Source organism: Acanthopagrus latus, chromosome 23 (genome assembly GCF_904848185.1).
Source record: "Acanthopagrus latus isolate v.2019 chromosome 23, fAcaLat1.1, whole genome shotgun sequence".
Lineage (NCBI taxonomy): Eukaryota > Metazoa > Chordata > Actinopteri > Spariformes > Sparidae > Acanthopagrus > Acanthopagrus latus.
The window spans coordinates 12267794-12290214 of NC_051061.1; the positions used below are offsets into that span (position 1 = coordinate 12267794).

General features: G+C 43.3%; 3 protein-coding genes across 3 annotated transcripts; 2 read left to right on the forward strand and 1 right to left on the reverse strand.

Annotated features, from left to right (window-relative positions):
• Positions 1–112: 112 nt before the first annotated feature.
• LOC119014100 (hydroxyacylglutathione hydrolase-like protein) lies at positions 113–4042 on the forward strand. Its single transcript, XM_037089019.1, has 9 exons — positions 113–273; positions 536–677; positions 1636–1700; positions 1779–1920; positions 1990–2098; positions 2341–2444; positions 2720–2821; positions 2956–3035; positions 3142–4042. The coding sequence occupies exons 2-9, from the start codon at positions 573–575 to the stop codon at positions 3290–3292; spliced, it is 858 nt and encodes a 285-aa protein (XP_036944914.1). The 5' UTR covers positions 113–273; positions 536–572; the 3' UTR covers positions 3293–4042.
• Positions 4043–4087: 45 nt separating this feature from the next.
• narfl (nuclear prelamin A recognition factor-like) lies at positions 4088–8603 on the reverse strand. Its single transcript, XM_037088996.1, has 11 exons — positions 8462–8603; positions 7593–7688; positions 7352–7495; positions 7141–7270; positions 6890–7024; positions 6467–6585; positions 6104–6233; positions 5945–6017; positions 5706–5843; positions 4968–5125; positions 4088–4787 (listed from the first exon to the last, which is right to left on the reverse strand). The coding sequence occupies exons 1-11, from the start codon at positions 8525–8527 to the stop codon at positions 4546–4548; spliced, it is 1431 nt and encodes a 476-aa protein (XP_036944891.1). The 5' UTR covers positions 8528–8603; the 3' UTR covers positions 4088–4545.
• A 2834-nt stretch (positions 8604–11437) lies between these two features.
• Positions 11438–18057, forward strand: e4f1 (E4F transcription factor 1). The gene is made up of 14 exons (XM_037088980.1): positions 11438–11614; positions 11879–12012; positions 12107–12188; positions 12526–12710; positions 12867–12987; positions 13085–13237; positions 13434–13645; positions 13801–14043; positions 14587–14698; positions 14857–15074; positions 15169–15367; positions 15461–15624; positions 16321–16383; positions 16551–18057. Exons 1-14 carry the CDS (start codon positions 11518–11520, stop codon positions 16920–16922), a joined length of 2355 nt encoding a protein of 784 aa, XP_036944875.1. The 5' UTR covers positions 11438–11517; the 3' UTR covers positions 16923–18057.
• Positions 18058–22421: the final 4364 nt, after the last annotated feature.

A 22421-nucleotide genomic window follows, 5' to 3' on the forward strand; every position in this document is an offset into this window, starting at 1 on the left:
AATACATATTTAATAAAACAACAAAGTAAGGCATGAATTTAGACTAAGTTTTCCTTTACAACAATCAGTAATTCATGGAAAACATCACAGGGAAAGACGGCGTTGAATCGTTCTGGGCTCGATTAAAATGTCTTGGCACTGGTCTTTCACATGCAGGCTCGATGATGTCGCGATAACTTCCCGGTTCGAACGCAGAAATGTAGAATAAATATTTTCAGAGCATCGGGACCGGAAAGGGATAAAAACAAGCTGATAGGAACCATCTAATCTGAGGTAACCGTGTTTTTCTTAACGTGTGTGCATCGATTAATACGCCTCTGACTACCAACCTGCAGAACATGTTCAGTGTTCACGCCAGCAGAGCCAGAGGTGGAGTTTAAAAACGTAATGTTAGCACAAGTGCACCGAACAGCTGCATGTTTTTTATCAGCTGAATTTGCACAGCTGTATAGCGGTTAACAGCACCGGTGATATGTAACATCTGGTGCAGATGCTGACGTGAGTAATGGTGACTATAATTAAACTCTTCCTGTAGTGTGGCGCACTGTGCTGCGCATGCGTTGGAGGGTGCCATGAAGGTAAAGGTGATCTCCATCCTGGAGGACAACTACATGTACCTGGTGATAGAGGAGCAGAGCAAACAGGCCATAGCTGTGGACCCTGCTGTACCACACCGGGTGAGACACGCACATACTCTGATTACAAGCTGGGCTTTGGTATGTTTTTTCTTTTCAGGTTACAAAATATAAAACATCAGTGAGAAAGGGGTGAGATTTTAAGAAAATAAACAATTAAACTATAAGAAGTAACAAAACGAAATAAACAAGAGTTATATGTGAATAAAATAAATCCAAAAAACAAAACAGTATAGTAACCTGACAGATACACCAATTATAGAAACAGAGATAAAATACCCAGGCACAGGTAAAGCAAAACAGTGTTGATGTGCAGAACCTAATAAATACACATGTATACTTTCCTTGTTGACACACACCTTGTTGATATATATATATATATATATATATATATATATATATATATATATATATATATATATATATATATATATATATATATATGCAGTACATGTTCTGCAACATATCCGAGCTGTCTAATATTAAATATTCCATCTTTGCTCACTACATCTCAGGTTTTCAGAAACTACAGACTACAAACTAGGACTTTTGATTTTTTTTTATTAAGAAATGTGAAGGAAAAGGGTCATTAAAGATGGGAACAATCATTAGGTAAGAAGAGGGGCAGAGAAACTAAATAGATTGGTCACTGTTTTGTATGTTATCAATATAAATTGAAAGTCTGAATATAATTTGAAATGATCTAAATATACATAATGGCCCAGTCATAAACTACTGATAATAATAGATATCAATACTTAATAGCCCAAAATGATGTTATGGAATTGCTTGTTTTGTCCCTTTGACAATCCAAAACTTAAAGATATTCAGTTTACTATCACACAGACAAACAAAAGCAGCAAAAGCCTCTACATTTAGAGGCTGACACCATGAACGTTTGACATTTTGCTTAAAAATAACTAACGATTAATCAGTTAACAAACTAATGCTGATTACTCATCTGCTGTACTTTTTTTTTTTTTTTTTTTTTTTTTTACAGCTGCTAGAAATTGTGAAGAGAGAGGGCTTGTCTCTGACGGCTGTCCTCACCACACACCATCACTGGTGAGACTGTCGGGCAGCCGTGACTCAAATCAGTAATACCAGGCATAACCCCTGAACTAACCCGTCCTCTCTGATCAGGGACCACGCTCGGGGGAACGAGGCCCTGCTGAAGGAGGTTCCCGGGCTGAAGGTGTACGGGGGAGACGATCGCATCGGGGGTCTGACGGATAAAGTCACCAACAGCCAGGAAGGTGCCCACTACCAGTTACGATTACGGCGTGTCAGTGATAAGTACAGCTGTGTTTTTTTTTTCTCTGTCTCTTGATGGTGTGCTCTCTCCATTTTGCAGTTTAACTCCATCAATGTGAGGTGCCTGTTCACTCCCTGCCATACCTCTGGTCACATGTGCTACTTTGTGTGGGAGGATGAGTGCACTGACGCCCCCGCTGTGTTCACAGGTCTTTGTCTGTAAACATGAAGAGCTGGTGAACCGGCTGTAAAGTACAATCTTTCATACAGCTCATACCTGTGCAGCACACTCACTGTCACGCCACGTGGCACCAAATACATACATAATAACGTCATTCTGAGTGGCTAGAGATATGAGTCCTTGTCGACCAGCACATTGTGCATTGTTCTTGTTGTGTGGCATGACGAAGACTGACCACCGCCTCCACTTGTCCTTGATTTCCTTTCTCAGGGGACACGCTGTTCATTGGTGGGTGCGGGCGGTTTCTGGAGGGCACGGCGGAACAGATGTACCACAATCTCACCCAGGTGCTGGGCTCCCTACCTCAAGACACGGTGAGTGGGAATAAAGAGACACTTGACGTAGCCCTCACAGGGTTAACAGCAGCTGACATGACCTCAGATGCGAGCTGGTGTAAGACTGAGTCACTGCAATGAGTAAGCACACGTACAATGAAGGGATTGAGCGCAGCCCGGCTCTCTTTCTCCCTCCTTATTTTACGAGCATCGCAAAAAATGGCGCAAAGCCCAGAGTGACCGAGAAACTCAAACCCGACGGCTGTGTTTCTGTGCGAGCTAACGGGGTTGAATTGTGCTCTGTTCGTCCGTAGAAGGTGTTCTGTGGACACGAGTACACCATTAAGAACCTGAAGTTCGCCATGCTGGTGGAGCCTGAGAATGAAAAGGTTAAGGAGATGCTGAGCTGGGCCAGGGTGAGCAGCACAAGGAAAACATTCTCTGTTATTGTCAACCTAAGACCAAAACCTAATTTGTTCACACCAAATGTTTGAATACTTAAAAGAAACATTTGTTTTGCTGAGTTGACTGACAGACTTTGTGTCTGCAGGCCAGAGATGACGACGATAAACCCACAGTGCCATCAACCTTGATAGAGGAGTTTGAATACAACCCTTTCCTCCGCCTCTCGTGAGTTTGGATATTTCACACAGCGCGGTTGGATGTGTGCGACGTCTCCTGTCTTGTTAAGGTTTTGCTTCATCTTCGATCATTTATCTGTCTTTCTCCACTGCAGGGAGGAGGGAGTGCAAAAGTTCACGGGGAAGACGGACCCAGTAGAGGTGCTGAGGGCCCTGCGGAAGGAGAAGGACAAATTCAAGAAGCCCAAGGAGAGGCTTCCTCCCCACGCCATGCTGGCTCTGGAGTGGGGGCTTCTCCGACCCTGACGTCCAGCTTCAGAGCGCTGAGCATGTGACACACTCAACCATCAGGGAGGAAATCACTGACTGCAGCAAGACACAAGACTGTAGGGTGTTTGTCGCTTCAACATTGCATTTAATCTACTTACGCCGCTGTCTCTCCCCCCTCCATGTGTGTTGTTTTTAGTAATCATGAAACGATGTCTGCACAGAGAGGCCAGCGTAAAGCTGTTTAACAATTCTACAATTAATTTGACGGCTGGTCGCCCCAGTCCGTCAGGCACAAACTAACCGCGCCAGGTAACTTCTGTGAATATAAACTGCTGAGATTTTATGATTCATTTGTATTTATTGCTTTAAATAACTGGTTTTGGGAGGAAAATAATTAATTTGTATAAGACTGTTTCATTTCCTTGACAAACACGTTGATCTCTTTATAGATGTTTATTTTCTGTCCGGTAACCTTGTGACTCCCAGCGCTTTTTACTTCAAGTTAACCCTCTTTTTTTTTTAAACACTTTTACAATTGATTTACTCTTAACATATGATTAAGTAAATGTTTCTGTACTTTAAACTGCACCTTAAGCAAAGCACTTTGGAACAGGAGTCTGATGTGTTGCACTGTAATGTACAACAAGGGTGGAAGAAAAAATGCAACACGTACGTAACTACGATGGTAAACTGCTGCTTTTCATCTCAAAGTTTACATCCTCACTTTGTAAGAGCTTATAACTGTACACCAGAGTCAAGATGCTCAATAAAACATATCAGTATGAATCAATCATCTGCAGACATATTCTTCACAACTTATGAAACAAATGGTTATAATTAAATAATGTCTTTATTTTTCTCTCTCTCTATATATATAATCACAAGGTTAAATAAACAAGGAATGATTACATTTTGCTTTGTGCTATTTCAGCTCACATTTTCAAACTGTAACAGGTCCCGTACAAATGATTTGTTTGCTGTTCATGCATGTGACAGGACGATCAGTGGCGGAAGTGGAAGTTGTCTGACCATATTAGTTTGGTTTGACTTCAGCATCGTGTCTTTTATCTACAGCTTGCCAGGCACACAACTTTAAATGAAAAGCGGTTTAAAAAGGTGGTTGGCACTCATCAAACGTTCTTTACATTCGACTTTTTCGCTGCAGGGAGACAGAAATAGTCACATACTGTGCGTTTGGACGGTTCAGTAATCAATGTCTGAAAAACACTTGCGCAAAAGTAAAATTCTGCTAAAACATCCTGCCCGCTGATTGTGGATTGCGGCATTATTCACCACTTCATAACCAGTCCGTTCGTCATCTTCTCCACGGTGTGGTACTGCGTGTGCAGCAGCTCTTTGGCTCTCTCCTCCCCGACACTGTGAAGCCACGACTGGTACAGCTCGGCCACACGAGCGTCGTCCTCTGGCGATAGGGGGCGCTCTGCTTTGTAGAGCTCTTCAACCTTCTGGAGGAACTCCTTCGGGTTCTGACCGGGTGAAGGCTTCAGCTGTCCACCACCATTTAGACAGCCTGAACATTAATAAAGTGGTGAAGGTAAAGATGCGAATTAACACAGCTTTTCTGAGCGTCAATAGCATTACATTTCTCTATCTCTGGTGTGGCAAGCATGCAGTACCAATGGAGCAAAAGTGCTATGGCACAATGGCACGCACATTTTGAACTTTTTTACATCCACATGTTGAACTTTACCTGATGGACAGGCCATAACTTCCACAAAGTGGTATGGCGACTTCCCCCTCTTGAGCTTCTGCACCAGGTTCTGGATGTTGCGGAAGCCGTATGTGGACGCAAAGCACAGCACGGGTACTCCGTCTTTCTCTAGAGTCGTTTCCTGGAAGTCTTTATTCCTGTAGTGGGCGGATGTTGCAGCCATATTACATGAGGTTTAAGACTAGTAAGCTGGCACAATTATGTCATTTTTTAAAAGCATTTTGGCCCTGCACACTTAAAGCAACAGTTAATGAGCTGAGATCCAGGTTGAGTGACATTATAATTCAACATGAGCCACAAGGAGAGCTATTCTGAGATCATTCGACTAAATTAAATGAAAATGAACTGTTCTTCAGGTCTGACTCTTCTAGAGGGCATAATGAGCACAAAGCAGTTTAGTTTCTTAAAGGGGCAGTTCCCCTTTAAATCAATAATATCTATTGTTCCTCATATCTGTAGTGCTAATCCATTGAGAGCATTTTGGAGATGCCAGCCTTGAAGGTGTCTGCCTTCTCTCTGTTATAATTAGTAGTAATTAGTATTTCTTGGGCGCTTCGAGCACCACAAGCTGAGTGACCATTATCCTCGAGAGAAGACAGACATCCCAATACTTTTAAATCCCGGCAACTCACACCAGCACTCTAGATGGATGCATAGCACTACTGGTAAGAGGATTTTTGAGTAAACTGTCCCTTTAAAGCTGCCAGACACACTCACCTGAGGGTCTTGTAGGTGAGCTCCTTCACCTCCTCTCCAAACAGCTGCCTGGCAGCATAGGTGAACACGTGATGGAGGTAACCCCCTGACCCGCTCCCAGCATGGCTCAGGAACTCACCCCCACTCACACTGCTGAACCTGGATCAAGAATAATATACAGTCTCTGAGCCCATTCTGGAAGTGTATGCCTGGGCTTTTTCTCAAAAGATTTAACAAAGACAAAATGTCACAGAGCTTACAATTCATCAAGGGGTGCAGGTTCCACATCGCTCAGAGAAACATTTTTCTCCTCCAGCATTTTCTGGACCTCTCCTGTATGAAACAGTGAGAAGTATAGATGAGAGAATGTACTCCATATTCATAAAACACAAAGAGCATCATAAGAGTAGTTACTGTACCTGAGGTGATGACGCAGTCCACTTCTCGAGTCTCAGCTTCATTCAGGTAGAAGTCTGACCTCGAGGCTTCGAGTTTCTTGTCAAAGCAGGGCATCACCGCCACATGATAGATCTGCCGCGGACTGAGCCCCTGACAATTCACAATAATACAGCTCAATGGCAGCTCACCATTCTCTCTGTTTTGATAACTACACTTCAGCGCACATTCATAGCAGTAAACATCAGGAAGGGGCGTGTTTTATATCTTTGAAATCATAATAACAGTTGATGACAGGCCACAATGCTGCTTTTACTCTAGGAGGACATTATAAAAGGGAAACAGCTTATTTGACTGCAATATCGGACATGCAGGTGTTTCTGTACCTGTTTTTCGGCAAAGTATCCTTTAACCAGAGAACCCATCATCTGCTGGGGGGAGCGAGTGGTACTGATGTATGGAAGAATGAACTCCCCGTGGGTCTTCTCTGCATAGCAAATCCAACCTGAACAAAAAAAACACCCACACACACACAATTTAGGTTAATGATATTCTACATTTACATTATATTAATCCATAGACTTTCACAATACAAGAATAAAAATGTCTGTCTACGATTAAAACACTAAAAGCTATAAATTTATGAAAACTGATTAAAATGAATTCATATTTAGCATAATAAGTGGTTAATATAATGAAACTACTCTTAGTTTTTAGTAGATAGATTGTTCATTGGAGGTTTTTATTTTGCTTAATTTAGACAGTGGACAGTAAACAGCTGACAGGATACTGGGAAACACAAGGAGTACCTGGACAGGCTGATGTCAGCATGGGCAGACACTTGCTGTCCTGCTCCTTCCTCTGGAAACGCTCCACAAACTCCCTCTGGCTCTCCAGCAGGCTGAAGGTCCGACTAAAGCTCGTATCAAACATGTGATGAACCCCTGTGACAATGATAGCAACCTTCAGATTCAGAGGTGACTCTATCTGCCTCAATAAATATCTCCTTTCCACTTCCTGTTTTACTTGTATAGAGCAGAAAAGTCATATTTTCACTCACCAAGGCCTTTGAAGAAAGACGTCAGCCTCTTGCCTGCCTCTGTGCTGCTGAGGTCATACCGGGCTGCGAGGGAGGCTCTGGACTGCGGTGAGACTGACACCACCACCACCTTCTGCTCTGTCGCACCAGCCTGTACAGTCCAAATGATACACAGTTGAACACAAAAGGTTTGCTAAAGCAGTCGTGACCGGAAACTGATATTCGTGTCTACCTTGTTGTTTTCAAGCACTTTGAAGAGCTCCTCGTGGCTCTGCTGTGTGATGAGGACGCTCTCAGCCGATGTGATACAGCCACTGCAGGCCAGACAGTCATTCAGCGTGATCTTTGCTTTCTGCAGCTTCTGCTTCCCACCATCCTGCAAACACATGGTACATTGAATCAAGGTAAAGAGCAGAGCAGTACTTTGGTTTTACTCTTCCACACACAGGTGTCAGTCGAGCCTTTACACCCACCTGGTTGACTTGGACGTAACTGCCATCGTCTTCTATTTGAATTTTGGCCACAGATTTGCCTTGTTTCTTCTCTACTTTGACAGGTTTGACACATTCCTGCAAAACAGAATCCACACGTGAAAAAAAACAACCTACGAGATAAACACAGTAAATTCATAACAACATCAAAAGACAGAACTGAGTAAGACCAACAAAGCAACATACAGCAACATCATTGTTAGAGGTCAGCACTAGGGTCACAGACAGACCCATGTCTTTAGCCAGCCTCGACAGCCATATAAGATTTTTTTCCTTTAAATATCTCAAAGATAACTTGAGATTAAATTACTCATAGCAATAAAGAACTGAGACGCACATTAATATCATTAAACACATTGATCTAAATCTCTAAATACAGTTGCTAAATGGGCAATAAACTTGAACAGTAGAGACAATAATTCAAGCTGCAATATGGCTATGTCTATTGAGGTAAAGTATAGCTTGATCACATCCACTAGAACCAAGTTAGTGGCAAACGCTGCCTCTATTTCACCACAGTTACATCATTGCTAACATTAGCAGCGAGCTAACTGCTAACCACGCATTTAATATTTTGGACATTTTAGCGGGTTTTACGATTAATGCCACTTCAACCAATTAGTAAACAGAGCATTGTGTTTATACATGTATACATTCATGGCTTCGGTTGTTTTTTGTGCTGTTCCCTCTCACAACAGCACTCGCAGGAAACAGCTAACAGTAAGTGAGCATGTTAGCATACAGGACGTTTTCGCCATTCGTTGATTTTACGCGTAAATTGAATAATAAGCAAATGCTATGTCATCATGAAATACATCGGATGCTATAACGTGTTACAATAGTTTCGCTACCTGTGAGGGGGTTATAAAATCATCGAGATCTGTCAACTGCAGCACACCGCTGAAGTGAGAAGCCATATTTTCTGCCGTAAAGTGTTTGTTGTTTACTCTTGTGTCGTGAATAGCTCCTCCTGACTCCAGCAGGGACAGACCTCCCTGTCAACCAGGTGTTAGTGTGCTAATCTGTAATCTCTTTCAGTATGAATGTAAGTGTATGTTTTGTACGTACTATAATCTCACAATATGGCGAATACACACGCGCAAAATCTTAAAATTATGATGTAAGTCATATTCACCTCAAGTAAAGCGGAATAAACTGTCAGGTAGTGGGAGAAAGAGAGGTCACGTCAGGTCAGAAATGAACAGGTGTTCTAGGTACAACATTTTATCTACTAAACATAAGACTTATAATAATAATAATAATTAACTTCACCCACTCACCCTTTTCAAACTGGGACTAGTTTTTTCTTTTAAAGTTTCAGTAATCTACTCTACGTAAACTGTGTCCCTCTTTTAAATGTTTTGTTTATTCTTTTTAAGTAAGTCATACTTATTTTAAATTGCAGCAAGCAATCAATGAAGAAGAAGACTGTAATTGTACCAGTTCTATAGTACAGCCTCTTGTTTTTCAGCGCGAGTTACCTTGCAAGACAAAATACATGATCATTTGGGGAGCGTTTTTAAGGGGGAAAATGGATAATAGGCCCCTGTTCTCCCCAAGATATGTCACTGCATGCCATCGAATGTTTGCTACGTCTGTGCTCTACTGATAACAACTTATCTTTTTATGGTTGTTTGTTTGCTTTTTGGCCTTTTTCGTGTTGTGAACACAACAGAGAAGCTCACACCAATCATATTATAATGACGACCCTTGATTTAGCAGAAATGACCATAAAAATGGACCCTAAAACAATATATTGTCAGACTAGAAGGAGCTTTGATGGCTTGAAGAATGTGCACATTGAAAGCCATTTATTTATAGGCCTTCACGTGTTGTGATGTGAGTTAGAAAGACTGTTGGAATTCTTCCATATGCTCTGTTGCCCTCGAATATCCCAAAACTGCTCCACCTTCTCCATGGATAATCTAGGTATGGATTACATGGATTAAATAGATTGATCAGTCTGAAGTTGTTCTGTCACTATTATTTTAACAACTGCATACTGCTGCACATACAGATAATGTTTGATTAATAAATTGATATAAATAATTATTATGTTTTGGCCGTGAGAGCAAAATAAACACGAACAAACTGTGAATACATTCTTTCTAATAACAAATATGGATAAAAATATAAATATTTTAGACCGATTTTTCAACATTTCAATAATATATTTTACACAGGATTCAGCATATATGTGTGTATATATATATATATATATATATATATATATATATATATATACAGTCGTCAAATATTCATACCCTTGTTAATTTTGTGATTTTTTTATTTTTGCGATGAAACTAATGCATTTTTGTCACGTTTGTTTATGAATTATATGTGACCAACAAGTGAAAGAACGACAACAATACACAATTCAAGAAACTCTTAAATTCATGGGTATTTTATTGTCGGATTACCAAAAAATGCCATGTTCAAAATTATTCATACCCCTGGCAATATCTCAACAAAAATGTCCCAAATGTGTTCATCTTTGTCCCAAAGTTATTTCATGATGTCTCATTGGAATGAATACCTTTTTTGTTGACCAAATGTTAAACAAGGTTAAAAAAATAGCATCTTTCCAGAAGAGTATAAATAGTGGGAAAGTGTTCAGGTCATTGTTAATCTCTGGTCATCATGGTAAAGAAGAAGGAGCTCAGTGAGGACCTGCGTCAGCATCTTGTGCAGGCCCACAGTGAAGGAAAGGGTTACAAGGCCATTTCCAAGCAGTATGGTGTCCCTGTCTCAACCGTCCAGAGCATCATCAACAAGCACAAGAGGTTCAACACTGTCAAAAACCTCAGTGGGCGTGGCCGAAAGTGTAAGGTGTCCCCCAAACTTGCCAGGAGAATCTGCCGAGAGGTCAACACCAACCCACGGACCACAACCAAGGCCCTAATTCAAACCCTTGAGCAGACAGGGACAAAGGTGTCACGGTCCACCATTGAGCGAGTTTTGCACAGAGGAGGTCTCCATGGACGTAAACCTCGGAAGACGCCGCTGCTCAGGAAAAAACATCTGGTAGCTCGCCTGGCCTTTTGTAGAGGTCATCTGAAGCAAGATCCCAGCTTTTGGTCAACCATCCTGTGGTCTGATGAGACAAAACTGGAGTTATTTGGCCATATGGATACCCAGTATGTCTGGAGGAAGAAAGGAGAAGCCTATAGACCAAAGAACACTGTGCTCACTGTCAAGTATGGTGGTGGAAGCATAATGCTGTGGGGATGTTTCTCTTCCAGTGGCACAGGCAATCTCGTCAAGGTCCAAGGTATCATGAAAAAGGAGGATTATATCAGGATACTGATGAAAATGTCAAGGAATCTGCTGAAAAACTCAAGCTTGGCCAAAACTGGATGTACCAGCAAGACAATGATCCTAAACACACCGCCAAGGTAGTCAAGAAATGGTTCAAGGACAATGACATCAGTGTCCTGGAATGGCCAAGTCAAAGTCCTGACCTCAATCCAATTGAGAATTTGTGGCATCACTTGAAGACCAGAGTGATGGCGAGGAAACCAACCAACCTGACCCAGCTTGAGGCATTCGCCAAGGAAGAGTGGGCCAACATCCCACAGGAGACGTGCAAGAAGCTTGTGGACACGTACAAGAATCGTCTGGAAGCAGTCATAAAGAATAAAGGCTATGCCATTGACTATTAAATAAAGACGATGGACTAGGGTATGAATAATTTTGAACATGGCATTTTTTTTGGACTCCGTTAATAAAATACCCCAGAAATGATTTTTTAAAATTATATATATATATATATATATATATTTCCCCTACTCATCAATGAAAACACATACGCACGCGCCCTTTTGTTGTTATGACTACGGGGTCGTAAATCCGCCATGTTTGCTCTCCTTGTAGCAGCGTTGCGACAGAGACGGAGAATTCAAACGACATGAATGTAGAAAATAATCATACGGCAGAAACAGAGAGGGAGCAAACGAAGAACGGCAACGAGACAATCACCATTCAGACCACGTTAGGAGACGAAGGTAAGTCCTCCGCCGAGCTGAAACCATCATGAAACATTTATCTAACATTGTGTTTGGGCCTAGCTAACTTCCATCGTGAAACGTTGCTAGCAGCTAGCTGCCGTTAGCAACAACATTAGCTAGTTTGCCTCCCTGTCGCAGCTTTGCTCAGATTAGAAGTGCAGCCCCCGTCAGCGGTTTTTACAGAAGTTGACACAAACTAGGTGGTACCCGAGCAGCGCTGTGGCCTCATGAAGTTGTCTCACGCCGATATGTGTTGTTCAGATGAAGATGTGCACAAGTGTGGACGCTGTCAGACCGAGTTCTCCACGCTGGAGGCTTTCATCCAGCACAAGTTGCAACAGAGCTGCAGACGCGCGGAGGCACGGGAGGCGAGCGGCGAGGACGCCGGTCAGGAGGTACGAACTGGGATGATGCGTGGGTTTATATTCAGTAACTACAATAAACACCAGAGGCAGAAAAACTGAATGGTGATTTCTACTGTTTTGACAGGTTACTGCAGCCAATGAGAGTTCTTCAGAGGTGAAAACAGCTGCAGGAGCAGCCTCAGACGAGCTCGAGAAGAACTCGAATGGTGGGTCAACTCTAGGAATGTAACTAGCTTCTTATCGTTAGTTAACTTGCTATCCTTTTCCCTAATTTCTGTTATGTTTGGCTTATAAAATAGGGAAAATGGTAATTAGGGTTAGGGTTAGGGATTGAACCCATCAATCCTAACCCCAAACATTTCAGATTACTGTCATGTATATCACAGAAGGGACTAAAATCCACACATCTCATCTTGATAAAGGATAAAACCTAAACACTTAACAGGTTGAAAACTATGCTGATTAACATAGTTTTAAGCTGTGAATTGTATCTTAAATCTACAGGGGGCTTGAATTGTAATGTTGTTGTTTTTTTTCACACAGACCAAAGCAGTGCTCCGTTGGGTCGAGGTCGCAGGAAGAAAATCGTTTCACTCAAAGCCACCAATCAGTCAGATGGGACTGCTGAGCGATCCATAGCTCAGAGTGCTGTCAGTGACAGGCATGTTTACGAAGTCAGCCAGGATGGACGCTACATTTGCCAACTTTGTGACAAGACATTTAAAACAGTGAGTGTCACGTTTCATTTGTGTGTGCCTCTTGTATCGAGAAATGAATTTTGTATTTTCCTCTAAGGGTACCTGAGATGATTGAGTGTTTATCCAAATAATGTGCAGAGTTTTGTCTTTTTTAACATGTTTTTTTCTTTTTTTTTTGCCCAACAGACCAACATCTTAAGGACTCACATGAAAACTCACAGTGACCAGAAGAACTTCTCATGTGACCTCTGTGGGACCTCCTTTCGCACAAAAGGCTCCCTGATTCGCCATAATCGTCGTCACACTGGTACAGACAGTAAAGTAGGACTGTTTTTGTCTCAAATTGACATCCTTTCTTAAGTTTTATCCGATAGTCAGGCTGTTGTCTTCCTGTTCTCTTGCAGATGAGCGGCCATATCGCTGTAACCTATGTGGCCAGTCCTTCAGAGAGTCGGGTGCCCTCACCAGACACCTCAAGGCCCTCACACCCTGCACAGAAAAGATCCGCTTTGTTCAGTACAAGGAGATCTTGGTCAGCAAAGATGGAATACAAAAAGGTCAGATTTATACCGCATGAGTCAAGTGTGTTAATGTTGAAGAGTGTACAGTCTATTCAAAGCAAAACAGTTATTGATTGAATACTTAAGAATTTTGAAACATTGACTAAGTAGCACTGGATCTGAAAGTAGATTTAGAATAGCTCAGGAAGTGAGAGTTTGTTGAGGAACTGACAGGTCTGTATGAATTGTCAAGGAGTTGAAGATGACCGCGCTGCAGTAGCAGGACATCAAGAGGTTGTGGTTGTTGAGCAACAGCCAGAGGAGGAAGAAGAGGAGCAGCAGGAGGAGGAGGAGATGGTCGAGGCTCAGACTGCTGTCGTCAGTGTGGTTGAAGCTGGTTCCCAAGAGGTCCTCCATCAGGTCCACTTTACCATGGAGGTGGATGGAACAACGCAGGAGCAACAGGTGAGTGGTGGGAGGGTGCACATTTGGCCAACAAAACACACTCTTTGACGGTGCTTTTTAGTACAATTTTTGCGATGATAAAGAAAAAGGTGAGACAAAGATTTAAAACTCTTTCATGAACTGTTATCTTGACTTGTTGCTCTGCCTCTGGCCAGGTGGTGGTAGAGCAGTCTCAGGCGGAGGCCTTGGCTGCTGCTGCAGCAGCAGGTGACAGCCTCATCTGCCAAGCCATCATCAACTCTGGCATCGCCCTGGGGACGGAAGAAGCTGTGGTTGAGGAGACTTCGCAGGTGACCGAGGAGATACATAAAGTGGATTCTGACTCACCTGATGCCGATGAGGGTGTAACTGAGATCCATGTTAAAGAAGAGTTTGTGGAGGTGGAGATGGAGGCAGAGGTAAGGAGGAAACTGTTAATATGTTGCACTGTGTTTGAAGACATGTCTTGCACTTCTAATTTATTATATTTCATATTGATTGTTATTTTCTACATCAGTTTGTCCTTTTTTGGCTTTAACTCTACAAGTAAGAGATCTAGTATCTGACTCCAATGATAAGTCTTTTTTACCGTCCTTTGTCCCCAATAATAGAAAAACTAAATCTTTTCATTTTTTATTGAATCCATCACAACAAAAACTTTCATTTGTTTTTCCTAGTAACTCCTGACAGTCTTTGCAGTGAGCTGCAGAGAACAGAGCACACAGTGCCTCTGCAAACATTTCTATCCTCTGCTGCTGGTTTCATTCAGCATCCGGGAGGAATGCTTTATTCACATTTCGATTTGCTTTCAAAGGGCAAGAAACAGAAAGCTATCAGTCACTCATGAGAACTGACTGAGGAAACGCTGACCTGATCACCTGATCTCAGCAAAACTGGATGTAGGTTTGGTTTTGCAGTTATTATTTTCTAGTGTTTCATTTCTGCTTTTGTTTCTCTTGCAGGAAGAAGGTGATGGAGACAATCAGACAACCTCAAAACTGCACACGTGTCCACACTGTAATCGCTCCTTCAAGGGACTGAATTATTTCCGCTTTCACGTCAAGGGCCATTTGGGTGAGTCTGTAACAACTGATTATGATTCACAACATCATTGTATGCTGCCACCTTAAGATCATTTCAATCAACGGTTGTCAAGACATGAAATCAATCCAACATTTGCCCCTTTTAGGAAATATATTTGAATGTTAGCAAACTTTTGTTTGTTGATGCAGGTTACAAGCCCTTTAAGTGCACACTGTGCCATAAAGAGTTTCTGACTGGTTACCTGCTGAAGAAACACATGGAGGTCCATGTCAGTGAGAGGAGGTACAAGTGCGGTGAGTGTGGCAAGCTGTACAAAACCATCGGGCATGTACGTGAGCACATGAGGGCCCACTCGGATGAAAGACCCTACCACTGTGCGAGGTGCAACAAGGGGTACAAGACCAAGGTGATTTTCTAGATATTAATCCCCGTGCTGATTTAAACTGGGTCATAAAAAGGCATTCTGTGCAGTCTCTAACTTACCTCTTTGTCGTGCTTAGAATGCCTTGCAGGTGCATCAGCGGACACACGGTGATGAGAAGCCCTATGTATGCGAGTTCTGCTTGAGGGGGTTCAGGGAGAAAGGTTCTCTGGTGCGACATATCCGCCATCACACCGGAGAGAAGCCCTTCAAGTGCCCAAAGTGCAAGCGAGGGTTTGCTGAGCATGGGACTCTCAATCGGCACATGCGCGCTAAAGGTCAGTCTTAAGTGCGATCAGTGGACAACAAAACTTTAGAGAAAACAAGTGTTTGCACACAGAACTAATGGCTCAACCTGTGATCTGCACCAGGAGGCTGCCACAAGGACGATTCTGGTGAGCAACAGGGCGCAGTTACAGAGGAACAGGCATCGGCGGACAGCCTTGCCACAGCAGCCATCATCTCAGAGGATCCTCACGCTGTCCTGGTGGAGTTCTCCTCAGTGGTGGCAGACACACAGGAGTACATCATCAAGGTGAGCCTTGTGGAAGCGATGTTAAGAGGTAAATGTTCACAGACAGTTTTAATTTTGAGGACCCTCTATGGGTAAATCATCAGTGTCACAACAGTTCTTTCTTTTACTGGAGAATCATTTAAGCTATTGTGGTCCTACAAAACACAAATCCACTTCTGAGCCCCTGTTTAGATGAGAAAAGTCTCTGGAAGCTAGTGTAAGACATTAGAGTAGTAACTGAATTTGCATGAATTTCTTGCTCTTGCATTTGTTTTGTTTCAGATACAAAAAAAAAAACACTGAACAGGAGATATGAACAAAGCTCTTCAAGAAAAACATCTCTCCCTGCAAAGATAAATGGTCCAAAAATACATCTGATCAGTGTGTAGGTCTGATCCATGGCTGCAGGAAACAATAGTGTTGGAGCTATCGATCGTTATGTGGCTCAACCAATTACTAAATCCAAAGCCTCACATCATACTGTGTGCTATTGACGACTAATTGACTGAGGATGAGACTAGAATTTATGGGCACCCTGATGGTCATCTATTTTGAAGGACTAATGATTTGTGTTGGAGACATAACACGTCTTGAGCACAGTAAAACTAAACATGAAAGATGTCTTCGGCACATATCATAGACAAATGCTCATTCTCTCCTTTATTGAAAGATAATTGAATACTGTTTTTAATGTGCTGCTTCTCACATATCCTCTAGACTCAAATGGAGGAGGATGTGCAGGAAGAACAGGTTACACTCATTCAAGACAGCCAAAACGAGGTCAGTACACACCTGAGACCATCTGTATATTCTGAAGCAGTTGCCGAGTGTGAGAATCTCGGGGTTGATAATGATTCACCAAAGCATCTAATAAGAGTTGTCAATTGGATTTACATAATCTTCTAATCCCACCTCCACCTTTTTAAATCAAACCTCTCTCTTGGCAGATGGGAAACCACATCATGAAAGTCGTGCAGCGAATCGTCAGCCAGTCGCACGGCGCCGGCGGAAGCGGCAGCCGCCAGATCATTGTGCGCAACGTAGCCGTGAACGAAGAGGGCGCGTCCATCTCGGACTGTGGCGACACCATCACCATCGCGACGCCCGAGAGCCTGACGGAGCAGGTGGCCATGACGCTGGCCTCCGCCATCAGCGACGGCACGCTGCTGGCCACTGCGGGGACCGTGGAGACGCCCGAAGGGACTGTTACTATTACCACAGAGGAGGCAGTGGAGGAGGGAATACAGGTGTTGCAGCAACAAGAGGAGTATGTCATCACCTCCCCAGAGGAGGTGGAGATTCAGACTGTTATTGTATGATGAAAGAGAGAACAGTATGGACTGTGGCTCGACTTAACCTGTGTAGCCAACTATTGTAGAGGTTGTACGAGCTTCATGTGGACATTTGATTACAAAACAAAGGCCAAAGTGTTAATAAGGTTTATAGTTACAGAAACTGAACAACTACAAAGAAGTGTGTGTGAAGCATAAAAGAATGAGTGTTTAGGATTACTTGCCCTGTCATGGGTTTAATTTTTGTGGATTGATTTACTAAAATTAACCTCTGCTCGCTAATTTCTGAAATTTTTGGTGCATTCAATTTAGAGTTGCAATATGTAAGATATGGCCAGAATTTTAGTTTAAACTTATCAACAAATCAACTAAAATGATCAACAGAGTGTGAAGAAATAAGTTTGTCAGATTCGTTGATGTATGGTTTTTCAGCGATGTCTTCTGGACCTGGCGTGCTAGCCACTTTTTTTAGTTCAATAAATGAACAAATACACTCCGAAATGATAGGAAATATGTTTACACAAATATTCCAGATTACACAGAAAAAATAGAACTGCACTCCTGTGGATACTCAAGTCAGCTAAGGTCCACTAGCTGCACGGCTAACTAGCTAACGGTGGCTAGTTGCTACAGCCATACCGTAGATAGCTAGATCAAATAAAATAGCAGTTTGTGGTTCTGTTGATTTGTTGCCCTGATTTGTTTGCAGTGACCTTTAGAAGTTGGCCAATTCTTACACATTGCACCTTTTTTGAGACAATAATGAACTAGATTAATTTTCTAAGGTTTTTGTTTCAAAGGTCTGAACAGATGCTTATTACTTTTCATCTTGTACAAACTGAACTTGTCTTTGCTTTTTTATCAGTTGAAGCCTGGTCTCTTCTTCTTCACTGCTTTTCTTTTACTACCTAAACGACGTCAGCTAATTGCAGTTTCTACTTCTGCTGTCTGATGTCGTCTCCCCTCTGAAATGTGATGCCATTTAAAGACTGACCCGTCGTGTGTGTGCGTGTGTGTGTGTGCATGAGTGCGTGGCAGAGTGTTGCTCTCCTGAGCTGGTCAGTCTGAATGCATCTTTAAGCATGACGGATACACCCGATGTTCAAAATGTGTTCAGTTTACAGAAGCAGTGTTTGCATCAAATAAATGATATATTCTTATACAGGAGGCTCCCACGTACCTTTGTTGGTATCCTGTTTTTATAATTGAGAATGGTGACCTTCAGTGCGTAATTAAGATGTGCATTTGTTGAGGATGAGAGGAAGCAACCACATAGAACTGTGTCGCGGTCGACCCCCGACTGAGAGCACTTTTTAATCCAGCAAATTCTAACATGAACCTACTTTTTCTAAAGCAGTATCTGAGAGAGAGAGAGAAACTTTCAAGATGGGATACTTTCCGCCTCTCTCACTGTTACAGAAATACATAGCTATGGCCTTGTGACAGTTTTTTCAGTCGTAACGCCAGAATACATTTCTCTTGCTATGTACATTTCTTCAAATCCACAGATTTTTAAAGTTTCCTTATTTTGCAGCTTTGTATTTATTAAGGTTTTCTATTTTTCCCCTGTCTCAACACTGTGCTTATGCGCTGCTTGAGTGTCGGCACTATAACCTCTTGGTCGGGGTTAGAAAAACATCATGGTTTGGTTTAAAATACCTGTTTTGGTCACCACGATCACAGATGTAGGTGATGCCCTCAAAAAACACTTGTTTTTTCCCACTGGTGTGACTCAAACTGCGCTCAGCTGTTGGCTTGTAAATCACCATCCCCATTCTTTCCTCCTCCTGATGTGAAAGGTGTCTAATAAGTATATAATGTATACAACGCTTTGCATAAATGTCGACCTTGGAGTGGTTTGCAGAAACCTTTGCTGCTAACATTACATCCTGGCGACTATGAGTGAGGTGGTTTCCACATTCATAGTTGGCATCATGTCATGCCTTTGTTGCTATACTGTATTCACGTATCAATGTTTTTTTTTTTCATCGGTTCGATCAGCCTGTCAGTTATTTTCCCGAACAATCGATAGGTTGTTTGCTGTATAAAGTATCAGTGTTTCCCTAAGTCTAAAATGTCAAATGACTTTTTTTTTTTTTTTTGTCTACAGCCCAAATATATTCAGTTTACTTCCAGGTAAAGAACTCCGAAAATACTCGCTTTAAAATGCTGGAATCAAAGACTTCTTCTTCAAAAAAAACAAAACAAAACATAACTACTCAAACCTGTTATCTAAAATGTTGACAAATGATCTATTGACTGTTGCAGCTCTCATTATTATTCCAGTGTTTCGGCCCTATTTCATTTCTTTTCCTTGTTTTTTTCTTTTTTTTAGAAGTGTGTGGCAGTAGCGTGAATGTCATCCACCATCTCATCATGGGAATACCAGCTGCTCTGAAAGCACACACACACACACACACACACACACCTGCCAGGTAAAACACAGCATCCACTGCTCCAGCTTCCTCTGGGACTTGTGCACATCACAAGGTTCTTTCTGACCGACACGCCGAGGAACCGAGCCATGCTGTTTGTCTTGTGTCACTCTGGTATTTGTAATCCTCTGCTAATTTCCGCCGCGTCTGCCTTAGCTGAGATACGGCTGCATTTGATGTAACCTTGAGCGTATCTGCAGGCTCCATCTCTGTAACTGGTGCTCCAGTACTGAGGTTAACACAGCCGCTATAATCAGAGAAGTGTCCCTGGCTGGTACATCACACAGTTTCTGGGTCAGTCCCCAGCCCTCTGAGAGGGGCCCCATCTACATGAGCAACCGAGGAAGACAGAGAGTGAGGGTGGGAGAGAGAGAGGGAGTGGGAAAGGTATTTATAGAAAAATGGGGCTTCGCAGTACCTTTTCTTGCAAAGAACCATTTCAGGACCAAGTGAGCGTGTCCCAGTTTCCTGGTAGTCGCTCAGCCATAGGGTTTGGACTGAGGCTGAGGCTGGACCGCCTCACCCAGGATGGAGAGCCTGACATTCAGACGCTCTCCCCTTTCCTCCGGCCTTCCTCTCCTCGGCTCCAGACCGCTGGTTCTCTGATTGAGAAAAGGAGGCGCCCAGAAAGCCCGCAAATGTGACCTTTTGGGCGCGCTTGATTTGGCTAGCTGGGTAGAGGCTTTTGGAGGCAGTGAGCTCAGGTGAGGAGCAGCGCGAGGGTGTCAGAGGACACTCCGTGGCTGCATCGACCTCCAGACCGGGGGTGAAGGGACGCTGGCTGGAACGTGCCCTGCCGCAAGCCGGGCAAGGATGAGGCGTTTCCTGAGCAGAAAGGGCCGCTTCTCCCTGCGCCAGAGCAAGTCTGGGACCCGGAGCGCCTCCAAAGATTTCTGTAAGTCTCTGAATCATAGTGTTTGTTTCATCTGCTGGAGGTGAGATGAGGAGGAGAGTGTAAAAGGAGCTGAGATGGTGCATTCGGTGCTCAGGCTGGAGAGAATGGGACAAGTCTTGACGGGTGGGGAGAAAAGATTACAATCTCCGGCTCTGTCAGTGATTTCCCAATCTATTTTAGATCAATAATCAGCTGTGGTTTGATGCTTTCCGTTCAGCAAGCTGACACTGAGTTCTGTGGCTCTTTTGAGTCTTTCGTTTTGATATCATGTTTTATTCACTCAGCCACATCTCACCCTGAATATGAAGCCCTCGCGCTCCAGTCAGATCTGATTCCTCTCCGCAGCAGATCTGACATTCCCGCATTTCTTTGTCTTTGCACAGACTTATTCTCTCACTTCTCGTGCACTTTTTTTTTTTGTTACTTTTCTTACTTCCCGTCTCTAATTTAGTCTTTTTTCCCGTCTGTCTGACTTCTCCTCTGTCTCCCGCCTTTGTGAGCCTCTGATCTGCTGCAAAAGGAAAAAGGCAGTTTGGTGCTGCTGATTTGAAGGATGACTGCATGCATTTTGTGTATCTACACTTATGACATGCGCTCTGTTATATGTGAAAATTAGAGGTGTCTTGTCTGATTTTGCACTTTGGAGCATTTTCATCATATTGTAAGTTCAAAATTCAAGATGGGAGTGCTGTGTTGACTTGAGGCAATAATATTTCAGTCAGATGAGCTGTGATCAGGTATTTTCTGCTTTTCCACAGAAATCTGACATAAATACAAACGATGGGTTAATTTACTTTTTTAAGTCTGCCATAGTGACCATGATAATGATCTGAAAACTGCAAAAGACAAGAGGAGCATGGCAGAAAGATTGAAAATGGCAAATAAACTACAAGAAACAAGTGCAAGCGTTGTTGACTTTCATTGAATTTGGGCTCTTTTGGGCAGAAATCAACGTGAAACATCATGAGGTGGACTGACCGATCCCTACAATGTCCTACATATATCTTTGATGTATCTAGTTGGCTGTAGATGATAGGAGATGGAGTCGAGTGAGCCTGTCGGGACACTTTCTGCTGCTGTAGAATGAGGCCAGTGACCAGGGGAAGGGCCGCAGTTCAACGTGCGGTCTAGAAATAGCCCACCTTTTTAATTCCCGTTTCTTTTCTTTTTTGCTGTCCTTCAATTTAAAGGAAAACAAATATATCAACCTGAAAGTGCTTTTTGAGGAAACGTCTGTGTCTTTATGCGTGTGGCTTCCTTAATAGACCAGTGTACCTGCCGCTACAGGAAGTCGGCCCCATCCCCAAGCTGCCCTATTTAAACCAGCAACCGTTTGACCTCCATTTTACAGCTCACAACATGCTCGTCTGAGTGAGCAGCTTGCACCAGATTAACAATGTTCCTGCGTCCTAATGTGACACACTTATCCAACAAGTGAAACCTTAAACTACCAAATTAGAAAGTGTTTAATCTTGTGTCCATCTTCCAGACCTTGGCCTCCCAGCCACCAATCAGAACTGGCCTGAGGCTTTTGGCTTCCGACTAGGTGGCACTGGGCCCAGCTACATCCTGTCTGTGGTGGAGGGCAGCAGTGCCTACCTCGCTGGCCTGCAGCCTGGAGACCAGGTGGTGGACATAGAGGGCCAAGACGTGACCAACCTCAGCACACCGGCGCTGATCGCTCTGGCCCAGACCCTCAAGACTGTGCCACCGAGCATCGGAGTGGTGTCACGGATAGAACAGGTCAGCCAGCGAGCAATCATCCACTTTGTGTGTGTTTAAATGGTGGAAAAAAACACTAAAAACTCTCCACGCTTTTTATTCATTCCTCAGATTGACATCACCCCTGGCCCAGATGGCCGCTTTGGCTTCACCATCGTTGGAGACAGCCCTCTGATGGTGGAGGACTGCATGCCCAGCGGTCCAGCAGGTCGCAGCGGCCTCAAAGCCAGCGACTACGTCATGGAGGTTAACGGCATCCCAGTGAAGCACCACGAAACGGCGGCGGCCATGATCAAGGCAGCCCAGGGCCGGCCTCTGCGCCTGGGCGTGCTCAGTATGGCTCGACGGCCCAAGCGGCTGAGCAGCAGCATGAGGGTGCTGTCGCAGAGCGGGGACAGCGTCCGGGAGAGTCGCGCCCACAAGGCCATGGAGTTCAACAAGAAGGTGGGTTTCATATAGAAGCTGGTTCCAAAG